The sequence below is a fragment of the Syngnathus typhle genome, linkage group LG4, assembly GCF_033458585.1.
Source record: "Syngnathus typhle isolate RoL2023-S1 ecotype Sweden linkage group LG4, RoL_Styp_1.0, whole genome shotgun sequence".
Lineage (NCBI taxonomy): Eukaryota > Metazoa > Chordata > Actinopteri > Syngnathiformes > Syngnathidae > Syngnathus > Syngnathus typhle.
Window position 1 is genome coordinate 13,650,686 of NC_083741.1, and position 16,438 is coordinate 13,667,123.

General features: G+C 40.0%; 1 protein-coding gene and 1 long non-coding RNA gene across 5 annotated transcripts in view; one reads left to right on the forward strand and one right to left on the reverse strand.

Annotated features, from left to right (window-relative positions):
* Positions 1-16,438, reverse strand: part of sbf2 (SET binding factor 2) — a 58,245-nt gene that overhangs the window by 37,374 nt on the left and 4,433 nt on the right. For 2 of the 4 annotated variants that reach the window (XM_061276347.1, XM_061276345.1), the window contains exons 3-4: positions 13,116-13,184; positions 1,244-1,381 (exon numbers count right to left, since the gene is read on the reverse strand). In XM_061276347.1, the coding sequence (XP_061132331.1) occupies positions 1,244-1,381; positions 13,116-13,184 (207 nt within the window). The remainder of the gene's footprint in view (positions 1-1,243; positions 1,382-13,115; positions 13,185-16,438) is intronic. The other 2 variants (XM_061276348.1, XM_061276346.1) reach the window with 1 other exon arrangement.
* LOC133152995 (uncharacterized) lies at positions 5,035-6,975 on the forward strand. Its single transcript, XR_009714233.1, has 3 exons — positions 5,035-5,296; positions 5,940-6,064; positions 6,230-6,975. It is a non-coding gene; the product is annotated as an uncharacterized LOC133152995 (long non-coding RNA).

Genomic DNA, 16,438 nt, shown 5'->3' on the forward strand with positions numbered 1-16,438 from the left:
TATGTGGTAATTTGCCCTATGTTTCTTTGACACCACTGGGGAAATGTATTCTTTGTTGTACACCAGGAGGGATGAAAATAATTATGGTCTGATTCACAGAACACAGTTTAATTGTGAGTTTAAAAAAAAAAAAAAAAGAACAGATCATTAACAATTGTTTATTTGGAAGATTCCGATGTAGTGACTTGTCCACCTTTTGACACAGACTTTTATGAGGTTCCACCTCAACTAAACAAGACTTGCTGATCAAACTGGAATGTGATTGACGACTGCCGTGCACATGTTAAAGGATGTGAAATCACAATGGGCAAAATGACAGGACCCATTGGAGATCTCTCGCAAAGACAAACATAGTGAAACAATTACTTTGGTACTGTGTGGGCTTTTGTCAGCGAGAGACGAGGTCATTTGTAATCATACACTAATCAAGTCCAAATCAATCTGTTGGTAATGATAGATGGGGATGTCGACTTGCACGCGTGAGTGAATAAAAAAACAAGGGTGAGCAAAGGTTCATTATATATCTCCCATCAACATCCAGCATGCCTTTTAATAGTCCGCATTTATGCTGACGTTTGTTTTGTCATAACAATGGACGATGTCACGCATATGCGTTTCTACAACTGAAAACAAAGTGCAGAAGAGCATTAAATAAAAAAAAAAAAACTAAATTAGAATCCAATAATGGAAAACAGAATATGAGAAGCATCATCTTGCTCAACCAAAATACCCCTGGTGGCTTTTAAGCATCATGAAGGTGACAAACTGAAGGTACTTCACACTCACCAAAATTAATTTTAGTATCGTGGCAATCTAAAAGAGGATGAGGAGCCTGAGATTTCACATTTCATTACATCAGGATTAATGAGGCTCGTGCAACACTTCTGGGATAAGTGGGAGGGCTGGTGATGCTCATAGTTAATCAGAAACCTCACAAACTGACATACCCAGAGGTCCAAAGGAATTTGGACTAGAACAGAGATTCTATCAACTAAAACATTTCAAGTCCAATGAGATCTGAAGGCACGTGAAGGAGGACACCATGAGATTGCAAAAACAAGATAAACAAAGGACAACTTCAGTATGAAAAACTTAAGTCGTCATCCAAGTCATTTACTCAGTTTTCTAGTTTGCTCTTCCTTGGTCGAAGGTTTGTTTACTTGTGGTGCAATGGGAGTTTCTGCTACCTAGTAGTATGTGTGACATCACGGTGAAAAGGTTTACAGATGGTATGCAATCTTACCTGTAGATTGACCTCAGCCTCATGAAAAGTGAGGCAGGAGCAGTAGTGTCTATCTGATTCAATATCCGTCAGCACGACAGTGAAGAAAGTGGGTGCTTTTCTCTCTCTGGACAGCTTCCAACCTCCCGGCTGGCAAAACTGTAAAAATAATAAGATACTAAGACCATCGTGTACAAAATATGTTAACAGCAGCAAGACATATTTATACAAGGTAATACCGATAAATTCCTGTTTTTCAAGACTGATAATAAATAATTCATTCAAGTTAATTGTAGTTTGTGCACACCAGAAGAAAATGAATATTCAACAGATTTGCCCTCACTAATTACGACATCACAATTGTCATCCGGGCACTGTAGGGTCAGACCTGCTAGCAGGGCTAACATCACACGTCCATAAATCAGTAGTGAAGCTTGTGTCCTTATTACTATTTATCAGCGTACACAACAGTGTGTCACATCGTATTTCGCCGGCAAACATATTGTATGTCCAAAAATAGCGACGGCTTCGAAGAACAAAACGTTGCGCCATGTGGTTTAATAGCCATCAAAAGAGAAGCCGGTGTTCTCGGCGACAGTCGAGGGGGAGTCATTGAGCACCCATCATTTCCGTGATAAAATCGCAGATCATTTTAGCCCTTGGGTCATTTCTGGAAAAATGTTTGCAAAGGCAGGGGCAATGTGAACAAGCCCCCCCAGGCTGACTTGGGGGAGTTTCTTTACCCATGCAGTTTGCTAGAAGCACTCACAGCAAAGTCTGCCTTCACTGGGTTTTCAACAGTTCTATAATTATCGGATTGATAATTATCTTTTGAGACTTTCTGCTAGAGCTCATTCAATTACTTCATTGGACCAGGCAGTAGCATATTCATTCCTAATGGCCCTGTAAAGAACGCAAACAGGATGTGTTGCAATTACGTTTACTCATTAAAGCTGGAAGTGATATGGTCATATGAAGAAGAATGCCTTGGCTAACCAACCGTGAGTGTCCCATCATTAAAAAAGGTCAAATAAAAGATGGCATTCCAATGACATCTTTTGAGACATTGACACAAATTGCAGGAACTCTCTTTATAGGAGCAAATAAAAAAGCTGGATAAAGAGGGACAAATAAGGCAAAAAATGCATACCACATCTTTCTATTATACAATGCCATCCTCATTGAGAGTTAACTCAAATATGATCTTGTCAATATCTTCCAGAATAGTTCTGGGATTTATTTTTCATTTTCCACACACAGAAGATGAATTATAAGTTTTACAACTGTCATCAGAGTCACTTGCAGACAATGGAACTCGGACAGACTTTGAAATGGCATTAAAGGAAATTTAAGTCCGCAAACAACATAATATGTTTATATGTAGTATGGATTTACAGGACAGACAGTAAATCAACTAACCTCTGTTGTTCACAAGTGACAAAAGTAAACAAATAACTGAGGTTGGTCAAACTTTGAAGAAGTGTGGGAGAGGCGGTGCCAAAATATGTTCGGCAGACACGCACTTGCAGTTAAGTATTTGTGTCTGCTCTTGTTGTGTTTTTGCTGGAGGTTAAACTGGCCTGGCTCTGAAACCATGTTTTGACTGCTCTCTGGAGAAAGCTGGACAGCACGAAGGAGACAGTGGATTAGTTCGGATGAGTGAGCGAGTGAACCAATGGGCAAGTGAGTGAGTGACATCTGGATTGACAAATTGATGTCCCAATGTACAATAACAAACACCATAGAGACTTTTGAAGGAAGAAAAACAGTCCTGGGACAAATAATTTATGTAGACGTTGGACTAGACTCCTTAGAGTGAAACTTCAATCCCCGCACGCCTAAATGGTTGTAAAATTTTTGAATTGGACAAAAGTATGAGGGAAAAATGTTCTAGGTCATAAAACGTGACAGTCTCACGCGAGTCAACAGAGCGCCTCACATGACCTGATTTCAGATAGCATCAAATGATTAACTTGACCTTTACTTTTTGACTTTTCAAGGAATTACAGTTATCGGAGGAAAAGAAGAAGGACGTCTTAGTGCTACACCTGTCAGACGCTCAGTGGTAGACTTGTGGATGTCTAAGTGATAGTTCTGGTTGGTGTTTGTTAATACACTTTGTTTCGACAGATACTATATACATTTGAGTACTTGCTGATACAGAGTATTCATACCTGATGTGATTACAATTGTGATGAAAAGGTGTTGGCTTTTAATCAAATATTTCTCTCGGACGTGCTATATGTTTGACCAAATTGTCACTATTTCGAGTAACAACTTGACATTACTAACATTACTAACAAAGGAAAAGGGGAGTCTGGAATGGTAGGAGCGTATGTAAAAAGGAAGGAACAGGAATTGAGAGCGGAAATTGCTGAGGAGACCGCGAGCTTCTTCAACGTGAAGGTTTTAACCAGGAAGCCACCATATTCAAGCGGATACAATGGCTTACAGGAAATCTGTTTAACCCCTATTGTGGTGCTGTGGGAGTAGGTGTGCGAGCAAGCCCCCACTAAAAGCGTCCCGAGGATGACAACTGTAATCCTGTCCAAAACTATTCCAACTATGCCATTCATTGTTGTCAAAAAAGAGAGATCAACACTGCGCAGACCAAATACCTCAGACGATCAGTTGATATAATATCCTGTGTGCGTAACAGAGTGTTTATGTATGGATAGATGGGAGACAGAGACACAAATACTGTACACATTGATAGAGCCATGCGGGGCCAGTTACATTGAAAAGATGAGTCCAGCTCTGTGATATCATTCCAGTGTTTTGCCGTAGAAACTGGCCAGAGGGTCTACAAAGAAGCACTTGAGGTCTGGCGCATGTTAAAAAAATATTTTACACTTGCAATCATTTTAATCAGGAGCCACTTAGAACTGCCTCACCAAATGACATGACTGCGCAAGAACCTCAAATGTATACAAACAGGTGGTGATGAGGACATATTGCAATGAACTGGTGCTGAATTGTGAGTATGCAGGGTTCTGCCGTATCTCTAAATATATTAAGTTTTCCATCAATAGTCTCAATCAAAGCCTCGATTTTGTTATATAATTGAGGAGTCACAAAAGCAAAACATTAGCAACAAGTCAATGTTCTCGACATGCTTGACAGGTTTATTTCCACAAAAACCTTGTTTTCTCTGCTTTTTAGTCAGAAACATCTGTTTTTGGTGGTATCACCCAATGATCTTCTGGTGATTATATAACAGAAAACACCAGAAAGAAAACCTTTCTGGTGAAAGAATGTTTGATTCTTTTCTGTAGCTTCAGTGCTTATATTGTCACAGATCACAATGTTATTCTATGGATTTTGAAAGATCAGTCAAAATACTCTAAAACGGCTGGCAATACGGAAAACCCTGCTGGCAGTGAATGAGTTACAAGCAGATATATGATGGTTAAAGTGAACCAGGTTGCTATCATCCTAAGGCAGTAAAACAAATGCACATCTGGAAGCCCACCAACATAAGCAAAGACCGATCGGTTCCATGTTCAGAGAAGCGGAGATTAAGGGCTTTGCTCAGGGGTACATCTGATGTCTCATTTACAACTCTATCCACCTGAGGCTGGGAGAAATTTATTAGAGAACGAATGACGGAGAGGTTCAAAGAGGAGTTGTACTGTAAATTAGCTCAGCGAAAGCAACAAAAATCCTTCCCAGCACAACAGGTGCAAAGATCAACACATAGAACATAGCCTTCATGCGGCGCACGCCACACAAACTGACACGAGAGCAAAAGCCAACAAGACGGGGCATCTCCTGTTCTCAAATTAGCCTGCAGTCAAGTGACAATGGAACTCTGGGACACGCTTGCTGTATTGATGTCAAAGTGGAGAAAAGGCTTGCCCTCCAGCTAAACCTGCCGCATCGCATCATGTGCTGCAGCCGAGCATGACTGACTCCCACCCCACTGCACTATTCACCACCTCCGCCCGTGACACAAGATCTGCAGTCTGACCTGCTAAGCATCGTGACGCTGAGGTACGAGAGGGGCAGCGCTGATTGAAAATAAAAATGCACCAGGGGGAGCGACATTCTCCTGTTGTGACGGCACCCCTACTGGTAAGTAAGGGTGACCCAGCCCAAATATAACCGCTGTGGGGATGACTAGTGGCGAGGAGTACTGTCACAAGGCTTTGACTTTTTCGACAGCGATGGAGCTTTAACAGGGAAGGAAATAGATTTGTCCTTATACTCGCAAGTATATCTATTAGGGGGATGAATAAAGATCACGTTTCAACCACACAAGGTCCTTAGACACAGTGTTCTTTAAAGTATAGGACAGTGTTCCCTCGTTATATCACGTTTCATCCTTTGTGCCAATGCTATATTACAGATTATTATTGGCACTAGTGAACTTTAGGGGGAGAGATTAGTCCTACTGACCCCAGTAATATTGATTGTGTCCATGAAGCAAAAATATATACGTATCTTTGAGTAATGTGTGCTTTTTGCTCTGCCGTTCTGTGCGTGTTAAAGTGGTTGATTAAAGATACTGTAGCATCCATGCTAATTTCCGTTAGCCCGTTTTACTTTATATGCAAAATACATTTGACGAAATAATTTGGTCTTGACGTTTTAATATAATATACAATGTTTAGCTCTCTTCTGGCTTTTTTTTTTTGTACTAAGTAAATATGCCAAGAAGAGTTGTCTTTTCTTTTCCCCAAATGATATTATATCAAAGTTTCTCATTTCTTGACAGAATGAGAACACATGGTAGGGAATACAAGAATCTCAGTCTCCCTCCTCTCCCTCCGTTTAGTTCACCAATCAGACGTAGCCTAAGCATGCAAGAGAGAACAGAAAAAAAACATCGAGTGAGGAATGGTAAGGAGTACTTTTGAGCGATCATTCTTTATGATATAATGAACATAAATGCAGCTCTAATATACAGCAATATAGGAGACATTACTGTCAGGAAAACATTCTTTCCACGATGTACTGCCCTCATCCTCTTCTTTCTACCTTGTACTTTTCCCCATTCATTTGAAGAGTCGCATGGCAGGAAGACAAAGACAATGACGGAAAGTGGAGTCCGAAGTGTCAAAGGCCAGAAGGGAGTGAGAAGGTCAACGGCGCGCTGCCTGTCCAGAAGCGTCATATTATCAGGTCTACAGGATGAGCAGCAAACAAAACAACCCCAGAGCTCCGGCTCAAGCTGACCCAAATTTCATCTCTCACCTCCCTCACCTAGTTCCATTGCTCATGATCAACAAGATAAAATATAAGAAACAAACAAGGCAGTAAACCTGGTGGGAAACGTTGCCGGCAGTCAGTTAGGTAGGCTTAGCTCCATCATGAATTGTTTCCCCAAATTGGCACTGCTGTTGTTCATCTTAGCTTCCCGCTGTTACCAACAATCCTTGTTCCGCTTTGCTAATCTGTTATGCAATGGTAGGCACATATGGTTCATTTTAGAGGTGCTGTAGATATTTTTAGATGGCCATGGTGGTCATGATGAATCACTGAAATAAGAACCAAAAAAAATTACAGAATAGGAAGAATAGTCTATGAAAGTTTACGAACTCTCCTGCAAGCAATTTGGGCTTCATAAATGCCATATGTGTAGGAACTGCAATGTCAGAATAAATACTTTGCGTGTTGTAGTGTAAAGGCATAGCAGCCAAGAATTGCAGAAACAAGATCAATATGTGGATTTGCCTCAGATCGAAAACATGCAATGAGTTAACCGCGTACAACTTGAAAGCAGAAATTGTGTCCGAACAAGAAACAAGCACCATTCTATTTCAAAATAAAAATGTAAAATGAAGAATCAATTGTCAGGTGAATCTTATTTTTTTGCCCTTGTTAACCTAAGACAATCTGAACTACACTCGGGATGTAGAAAAAAAGACTTTGGTTGTTATGACTCAAAGTTGAATCACAATTCAGGTAAGCAGTTGAAATACAGCACACATATAGCCTGCAGCTGGGAGCACAAAAAAACATTTAAAAAAATCTTAACACTCAGAATCCAAAGAAGGTTATGGAACTGTTACCGTAAACTGCAGATTAGCTAGATATTGAAACACTCCTAATCTGGTAAATTTGCTCATCTCTGTTTTGCAACAATTGATGGGGGGGGGGAAAAAAAACCATGAAATGATATGAAGCAACATGAGAATGTCAAACACATTTTGCATGATTAGATCTGCCTGCCTGCAAAGTGTCAAAAAGTAGACGTGAGAGCACAGCCAATGCCTTCCCAGATCGCATACATACAGTGGATATAAAAAGTCTAAACATGTTGCCAAGTTTTTTGATATAAAGGGGCTAAATAAATATTTTTCCACTTTTAAAGTGATGTAAAACACACACACATTTGCCACATAAGGCTACGAAAATCTCGGGCAAAAGAGAGGAGAGTAAGTCACATTTCTACTCCAATACAATGAAAATGTGTGTTTTATGCAATTTATTTATGTATTTTCTTTATTTATAGCAAGGCAAACTTGCGGTTAGTTGCACTAATTAATGAGATGGCATACAATGTTGTTTAACAATGTATAATGACAATGAAAATTCTGATTCTACTGCAGATGACTGTTACCATCGCAAGCCTTTTCAACAGAGTGTAAATTAACTTAATTAATTTTGCTAGATTTATTTCATGAGTAAAAATCTAAACACAAAACATCAAAAACACAGTGCCGACCTCAAAGAGTGACGAATGAAAAGAGTAGGGTAAACAGCTTTATCCTGAGCTTGCAGAAGAGTACAATGAAACCCTGCGTCAGAGTGCTGAGCGCCGGCCTTTAGGACGCACCAAGATAATGGCTGGTATTGACCCTGCTATGGAACAGGTGCTTCCTCCGCTGCCTAGAGAGGCCCCATTTAATTTATTCACTCCAGTAATAGGCTACAGGAACGCTTCTGCTCATCATCAACTCAACTTATAAAACATCAATGTTATGTCAGAAGTATAAATAAACCTGTGTGTCAAAATCGAGGCGGTGAATGACATTCCATTAAGCAGACAATAAACGAATGGTGGCCCATCTTAAACTGACATTTTTAAGATGAACAACTCTTTTTTTCCCCCCTCCTAAAATATGTGGCTGTGATTAGTCTGGACAGGAGAAACGTTTCCTCTGAGAGGAAAGGAAATACGACTACTTGTGGAACAACTCCGGCACGTGTCCACGGGAGTTTTAAAACAATAACAAAAGGATGTCACTTGTGATGTACCAAACACATGAAGTCTGTCCTCAGCTTTCATCTGCAGAGTCGACACGTGTTAGATTCCTGGTTTATTGTTCAACGGAAACTACATTAGGACAACTGAGATGGAGTGGACCCTTCTAATAATGCGAAGGCACACAAAGGCTGCAGCTATCTAATATTTTAAGAATCGATTATGCTACAGATTATCTCTTCGATTCATCGAATAAAAATGGACTCAAATGTGCATGTGAGGTGCAGGGATTCTCATTTCCATCGTCACAATCTCCATTATATTATTCGTGACAGTGTATGTGGTCGTCAAAAGGTGGTGCCTGACCTGGTGAGTGATGTGGGAGTCAGCATTTCAGAGAGTACATAAAGATGGCTGTTGTGAGCTAAGATAAGTGGTAGGTTGTTACAATCCGTGACAATTTGGGGGCACAATGATTGGTTGTAGCGAGAAGTGGTAAGCCACTACCGATAATAAATTTGTTAGCATTGGTTTTCCAAAATATTTGTTGTCCTTTCAATAGAACATTTCACGGGTCATTTTACGCCTTTAATTATTTGACAGCGGTCCCGTGCTTCCCAAATGAACAACCGTATGGTCTGCACATGCTGAACACGTAGTAATGGCTTAAAATAACACAACGCAGACACCATCCATATAGCAAGTTGTGGAACAGTTTTGCCATGAGGGTGAACGTTTTTGTCTTTAAATCCTTCTAAAGCTAAATCTAATGTCCTCCTTTACCCGTGCTGTTCATCACTCCACAAAGTTTTACTCTTCAAAGGCATGCGCTCTATCTGGTGTCACGTGTTTAACAGTTGTTTTTATTGTGCTCGCAGCTTCCCAGTCAGAAACTAATATCTCAAAGGTTTGGATGGAAAGTCAGGCCCCTTTTTCTTGATAATCTTGGTCGCCATATGATAGCATATACTTTCTATTCCAAATGGGACGCATCTGGTTCCACACCAACTGCCCGAACATGCTTGATGGGATCATTTGATACAAGCGGTTCAATCTTGTGCTGATATGACAGAGTGGGGGTATTGCAACATCGGCAGCATTTGGCAAACAAGAAAACATATTTCATCTTATAGCTTAAAAGAAGCCAATGAAAGGTCATCAATTTCTTTGCGGTTTGTCAAAGGTTTGACAACCCCATACCACTGCCATCCTAAGAGCCCTACAGTCGAACCAAGAGCACTAAAAATGTCAACAATGGATATAATTTATTGCTAACCCGTATGCTGTCAGAAACTAAGGCTGCACCAAAAGGATCTAGATTTTTTTTCTCCTCCAAAAGAATTTGAAACATCTCACCCAGGTCAACATTAATACTTTTTGAACTCCATCTTTCGGAATTAGAGATGTATGCCAAAAAGTCAAAAGAGCTCGTTGGTGACAATGTTGGTAGTAGGAATAAAATGCGGCACCAATGCACAAATACAGGGATTCCTTGTGAAGCCATTTCTATTCACAAAGGCAAATCAGAATGAACACGCCTGCTTCAGAAGATTTATACGGTGTTTCGAACATACGATAGCTTTCATGCATGGAAGCCTGTTTCGTAATACAGATATACAGCGACTAGGGCTGTCACAAAATCGATTAGCTTGGTGATGATTTTCATTGATTACTTTGGGAATCGCGCCCCCTCCCCTTCCCTTGACGAGTATATTGAATGTTGGATTCTAGTGGACAAATACAAACATCCACAGCAGTGAATGAGTTGATATTTTTTCATAAATATTTTAATGGCATGGTTTCTCCGAGATGGTTCTGTACGCCAGTGTTGTATTGTGGTGAATAAGGCAGCCCTGAGGAGTTACCTTTGCTGATATCGTCTACCTCAAATTGACAATATCATAAGTTCTTCTTTAGGCCTTGACACCAAACTGAGGGTGAATCAACATTGCCCCTGGTGGTTGTAGCCAGGAAGTGGCTCAATTGCTTCAAGATGGCTTTTACAGAAATACTATGCGCGCTTCTCAGTGTCCTGTGACTTGAATTCATCCTGTCCCATTTCCGGGTGATCTCACAGCACTTTTCAGCATGGAAAGTCCTGCCTCCTTGACAGCTCCAGCTTTGTTTCCTGGTGTGTTTAGCATCACTGGGACACATAAAGCATTGATTACTCATGAGTTGGTCTTCCTGACAAACACATGATCCTGTTCCCCCACTGGCCAGGACAGCATCCTGCTATGTGGAATGCACTGTTTAGATTTTCTCGGAATGTTTTACAAACATCATGAGACAGACGTGCAGTGCAACATGTCAAACGATGGTGACGTGACTCAAAGCATCAAGTGATAAAATTTTACTACATTCTTTCTTGAGTCGACAACATGAGGGGGGGGGCATAAGTGACTAATGTGGCTGAGGATGAACAATGCCATTAAGGTTTGTCATGATGAATCTGCAAGAACAAGGCCAGAAGAATGATTGCTTGCAGTACTCTGGGAGATTCCTTCCCTGCTGAACTGACCCTGACCTTCACCAAGTCAAACTGAAACCAAATCTTGAAATATAATTTACCTAACTCGCATAACTATGACCAAATGTGAGGAATCTGCTTCATTAGCTATTGGCTGTATTCAGCCATCAGCGTGCAAGCGCTGTGGATAACATCAGCGTCCTTCCTGGATGTTGCCGCCATGGTCCTTATTAGAGGAGGTCAACATTTTAGATGACAGAAATTACATAACTGTTTACAAGCTGGTCAAGTGAAGTCAAATTCCTTCATTACAGGAAGTTGGCCTTCCAGAGGAATTGAGAACAGTTTCATAATAATACTTTTTGCATTAAATGGACAAGGCAGGTTCTGTGCTAGCTGAGTTTACTTGCAGTTGATATGCTGCAGAGAATATAATGAAGGTCACACAATTTCAAGGGTTATAAGGGTGAAATTATAAGGGTGTGTTATTTTAAAAGGATGATGAATATTTTCTTTTCTTTCGATCAAACTATATAGACATTAATATAAGTCATGGAGAGCAAAAGATGCCTCGAAGACAGAGGCAAAGGCATTTGCCTTTTCTTAAACTGCCTTTCAACTGTATTTCTTTCATCAATGTAATAAATGATAAAATTAATACATTTTAAAATGGTAAAATTAATAAATTATTTTTAATCACCCTCGTTTTTATTTCAAGCAACACCCTAGCTCAGTTTTTGACTTATTACGTAAGTATTTTTCAAATTGCATTTAGTTCAGGTGGTTTTAGGGAGTATCTGGAGTTGCACCTAGTAATTGAGGGGAATAGTTCTATATTTTTTCTTGCTCTCAGTAATATCAAAAATGGGCATTGTCAATTTTTCAGTGAGCTGCTGTCAGAATTTCGGTCTGACCCACATGAGCCCAGCCAATCCCTTGAAAGGTCAATATTTCTGAATCAACAAGTCCCTTTAGTTATGAAATGTCAATGTCAAACACCTGATCACTGATTTTGCTGCTGCCAAATGCTGTGACAAAATGTAACAATTAAAAAAGTAGAGCTAAGAAATGCCATGACAAAAGTAAAAAAAAAAAATACATGCATCAATCAAAGTAACTACAGATATTTTTCCCTTTCCTTTTTCCCTTGATCCCTTTCTGTTCAAAATGTGTACTTTTCCATATATTCTCCTGCAGGTAAACATGACCCCGGTGTAGACAGCAGGAATGAGTCTACTGATCGAACAATTCCTGCAGGCTACATGCAAAAGACTTACCCTCGTGTTTAACACTGAATTATGTGGCATTTGAACCTCACAGGTGTCGTTTCTACGACAACACTGATAAAACATACACAAACACGAGCAGAAGGCCAGCCGAGCACAAATATAAACAGCTTTCTAGATGCTGTGCCATGCCACTTGCAAAGCAAACTAAGTTTGTTATAACAAAATAAAACACTTAACGATAAAATGAAGCTCATATGGAGAAGTGTTTGGACATGTTTTAGTGTTTTTTCACTTCAAGGCTGCAGGAAGAGAATATTTTTAAAACGGGGTATTCCACCCATTATTCTTATTGATTAATCAGGCAAAAAAAAAAAAAGATTTTACATTATGAAATAACCTTATTTTTATACACTTGGTTTCCAGCTTTGTGTTCGACTGTCGACTTTTAATGCCATCTTGGGGTGTTGAGTGATGTGGGCATCAGAGAATTAGAATGTAAAGTTGTCTGACTGTCAAGTGGCAAACTCATATCAAGTAGAGTTACTCGGCGTGAATTATAGCCATTGGCAGCTCGTGTCAAAATGTGCTAATTGCTTTCTTAGCATGTGTTCAACAAAACTATCAAAAGTGTACTGGTTGCCGTGTCCATCCACTTGAGGATGTATGGCAACATATTCCAAAAAGCAATGGAGGGCTATAGTACATTAGAAAATATTGTGTAGGCGAGCATTAGAGTGCTCGTGCACGATGTATTTAATCTTCTCTCCGTCAAATGATCCCAAACACTGGACATTCTTTCCTCCTGATTCCGCTGCCATCACGCAAACATATTTTGAAACGTACTGAGAGTAGTGTATTAGTTCATACGGACATAATTCCTACAAAGTAGAAATTTTTGCTTCCATCTTTTTGGAAATTGAATTGATTAATTGTCGTAGCCTAGTATTTTTGGTTCGTTGAACGTCCGACAACCTCGCGGAAATCCTTTTTCAGCACCCAACGAGATCTCTACACGAAAGTACGATGTGATGGAAATATACTGACCTCCATCGAAAGACATGGCTCATCCAGAACAGATGAGGATTTGAGCTGGTTCCTATCATCATCACTTGCCTGAAAAGATTAGAAACACATTTTTGCGCGCACGCGTTGTAAACGCTTTTTCTTGGTGCATTCCTCATCTGTGGTTATTTAGTTTGCTGGGGGCCGGTTATGACCACAAAATGCTTTTCGTGCTCAACTCCATGGACTGTTTTCACCAGATGTGTTTCTTGTTTGTAAATGACTCATTTTCTTTTTCATGGAGCGGAGACAATCTGCAACTAATAATGGTCAACATACCAGCGCAGCATAAAGCCAAAATGCAAATTGCTGAGTGGGTCTGCTAAACACTATGGTCGATCTTCATAAAGCTTCAAAGATGGAATGCCTGTCATTTGGCACCACTCCACCAAACATTGTCACACATGAGCAAATAGTACCAGGGAAGAATTTATGGACGAAACCCTATTTTCTGTCCTTGATGCTTTGTCTCAGTGGGAAATAATGACAAAACCACATGAATCCCATTTAGCCTGTTATCCAACCATTTCACTCTGTTTGTGCAAGAATAGGTGCACTATTATACTAGTACAATATTTGGTACTAGTACAATCTTGAAAACCTGCGCTCCTAGCTCCCTCCGTTTGAAGTGAATGCTAAAGAATAACGAAGAAGCAAAAGCAAGGTCGCCCTACTGAAACAGAAAGCTAAATAAATTAACACACCCACAGGGATGCAAAAACAATGTGCACGTCCTCAAGTGACATCTGGAAACAATAAACTAATAGATTTTGCAAAACATGTGGCCGTGTTTCTATATTTAAACGTGACGAAACCTCCCTAGAATACTTGAGAGATGATTCTCAGAAAGTAGCGCCAACATGGTTTATCACCCAGAGTGACTTGAAGGCCAGCGCTGGACAAAATAAATCCAAACCTAAAATGAAACGTTTTTGTGGAAACCTGCATATTTGAAAGGGATGATCCGATACCAATCCAATACGACTAATCAAGTCATGCTGTGCAAAATAGATGACGATTCAGGCAGTCGGGTGACACCAAAGCCATCACCTTGCACGTTGTGGTGGCGTGCTTTTCAGTAAGCATAGCATAAACCATTACAACTATTGTTTCATTCACCAAAAATTAACTCATAACCAGACCTCAACCTTGGGAATTTCTCGACTTAGCTTGACCCTGCACGCAGCTCAACTCACCCACTCACAACTTGTCTATTTATGTTAAAATAACTGTGTCACTTGTCCTCGATCGCCATATAAATCCTGCTGCATAAACAAGGGTCAAGCTATCTCCGACCACATTGACACAGAGGCAGCAACTCAATTCAATTCAGCAACAGCCATAATAACGGTCGGCCGTCTCGTCTATTGTTGATTGAAGGCTCCATTCAGGCAACCAGTGTATGGCTACAATTAGCCTCATTTCGTGAGAATGCCTCTTGGCTTAGATGACGGACTCATATTATGCAACTCGTTGGCCTCAACACCTGCTGTTCTCTACATCACTTAGCTCTTGAACCTAATACCACAGGTTGTGATCTCTGACATTCCCCAAACTCAAAACACCCGCCGCATGAGGCAGGGTAAGGAGGGGGTGGGTAGCAAAAGACAGCAACAGGACTCCAGACATGAGTCGGCGGTAAAAACCTCAAGTGTTTCTGTTAAGAATCTTTTAATAGATTTACCAAATCAACAAATAGTGCTCATAAATGCATCTGAAATTGAATCGCTTCAAGGGACATGTGTGCCAGTGACTTGGAGTTTTGCTTAGTTCCATCCATCCTGCATGGTTGCATGGACTACCCTGTCATTGCAAAGAAAATGTTCTTTTTCTAGTGATACAAATGTTTAGAAAACAGAAGAGACTAAAAGAAGTAGGCTATTTTTGACATTTTTATTTCAAAACTGTGATTAGTCTAATTTCTAAGTAGTTATTTTGGCGTGGCTTTTGTTAAAGACCATCAAAGTATAAAAATGAAATGTCACACCTGAGAAGTTTGTTGGTTTATTAAGCATACTGACTTTAACTACATTCACAGATGCTGACTGCGTTGCAACTAACCAAGCAAATCTTCAGCCTATTTTCCCCCCCGACAACATGTGCACTTTGATTTGTGAGGAAATGGCCAAGAGTGGAAAATATGTATGCATAAATAATACACAGAATCTGAACAACTCAAGAATCGTCTCTGAAGCCCTAAGCAAGGTCATGCTTTGACATTTTTTACTCTACAACTAGCAGATTTTACGCTGACATTTACAGACTTGTGACTTGTTTGTTCTTCAAATATAAGTAACCAAGTGTACATACCACGGTGTTAAAGAGTAAATTTAACACAACCACATTGTGGGTCGTGATATAAAGAATCACACAAATCAAAACACTACAGCGCTATATCATGATCAGTTCTTCCAAGAGCTGTACTGCGTTGAGAAGTCATCATGTGGTTTTCACTCCTACAATGCCAAGACCACTGAGCTTACCAGAATGCCGCAGCCAAGACAAATGAACAAAATTGATATGAGACACGCCAACATCCTTTACAGAAAGATAGTTTACAGATATTTTTATGAAGAAGACTGAGAGGTTTATGTCCATTCAGATAAGCAAGCACGTGTTGCTTCACTGGAATGTCCTGGCAATACGGTTAATAGACCCCCTGTCACAGACCCCCAGTGGCCTTCCAGAAATGCAAGAAGCAACTAAGACAAGCTTAGTATCACCAAAGGCGAGACCAAGAGGGTCAATTATTCAGAAAATTTTAAAAGCTTGCTAATTAGCGAGCACAGGAAGAACTTTTGCGTAAACAGTTCATGATGAATGTGCCAGGAAATTCTGTTGTCCATTAGATGTGAATTCACTGGGGGTGGGTTGGTCTCACCAATGTAGAAATGGCTCGATTCAAATAATGGGAAAGCCAATCCAAAATTATGAACTTGCTTGATTCCCTAAGGTCTTCTCTGGAATTGACTAATGCTATTTTGCCTTAAATCTCGTAGATTCTCAATCACTCTTCTCTGGGATTGACAAATGTGCAAATGCAGCAAAAACTCTAAGGACAATCACAATCCGTTTAAAAAACTTTTTTCAATTTTGAGAGACATTTTTCAAACTAAAATAGTGCGTTTAATAATGAGTTCAAGTTCAAAATAAATTAACCGTCATTATTAGTAAAATGTACTCTTTTCAATACAGACCTCTGCACTGCAGCCTAATAACAAAATAAGACAGCGGTTCAAACACTAACATTCACAAACAGTGGCACACATATTTCAGCATAGATTCTTTATTTTAATAACTAGACA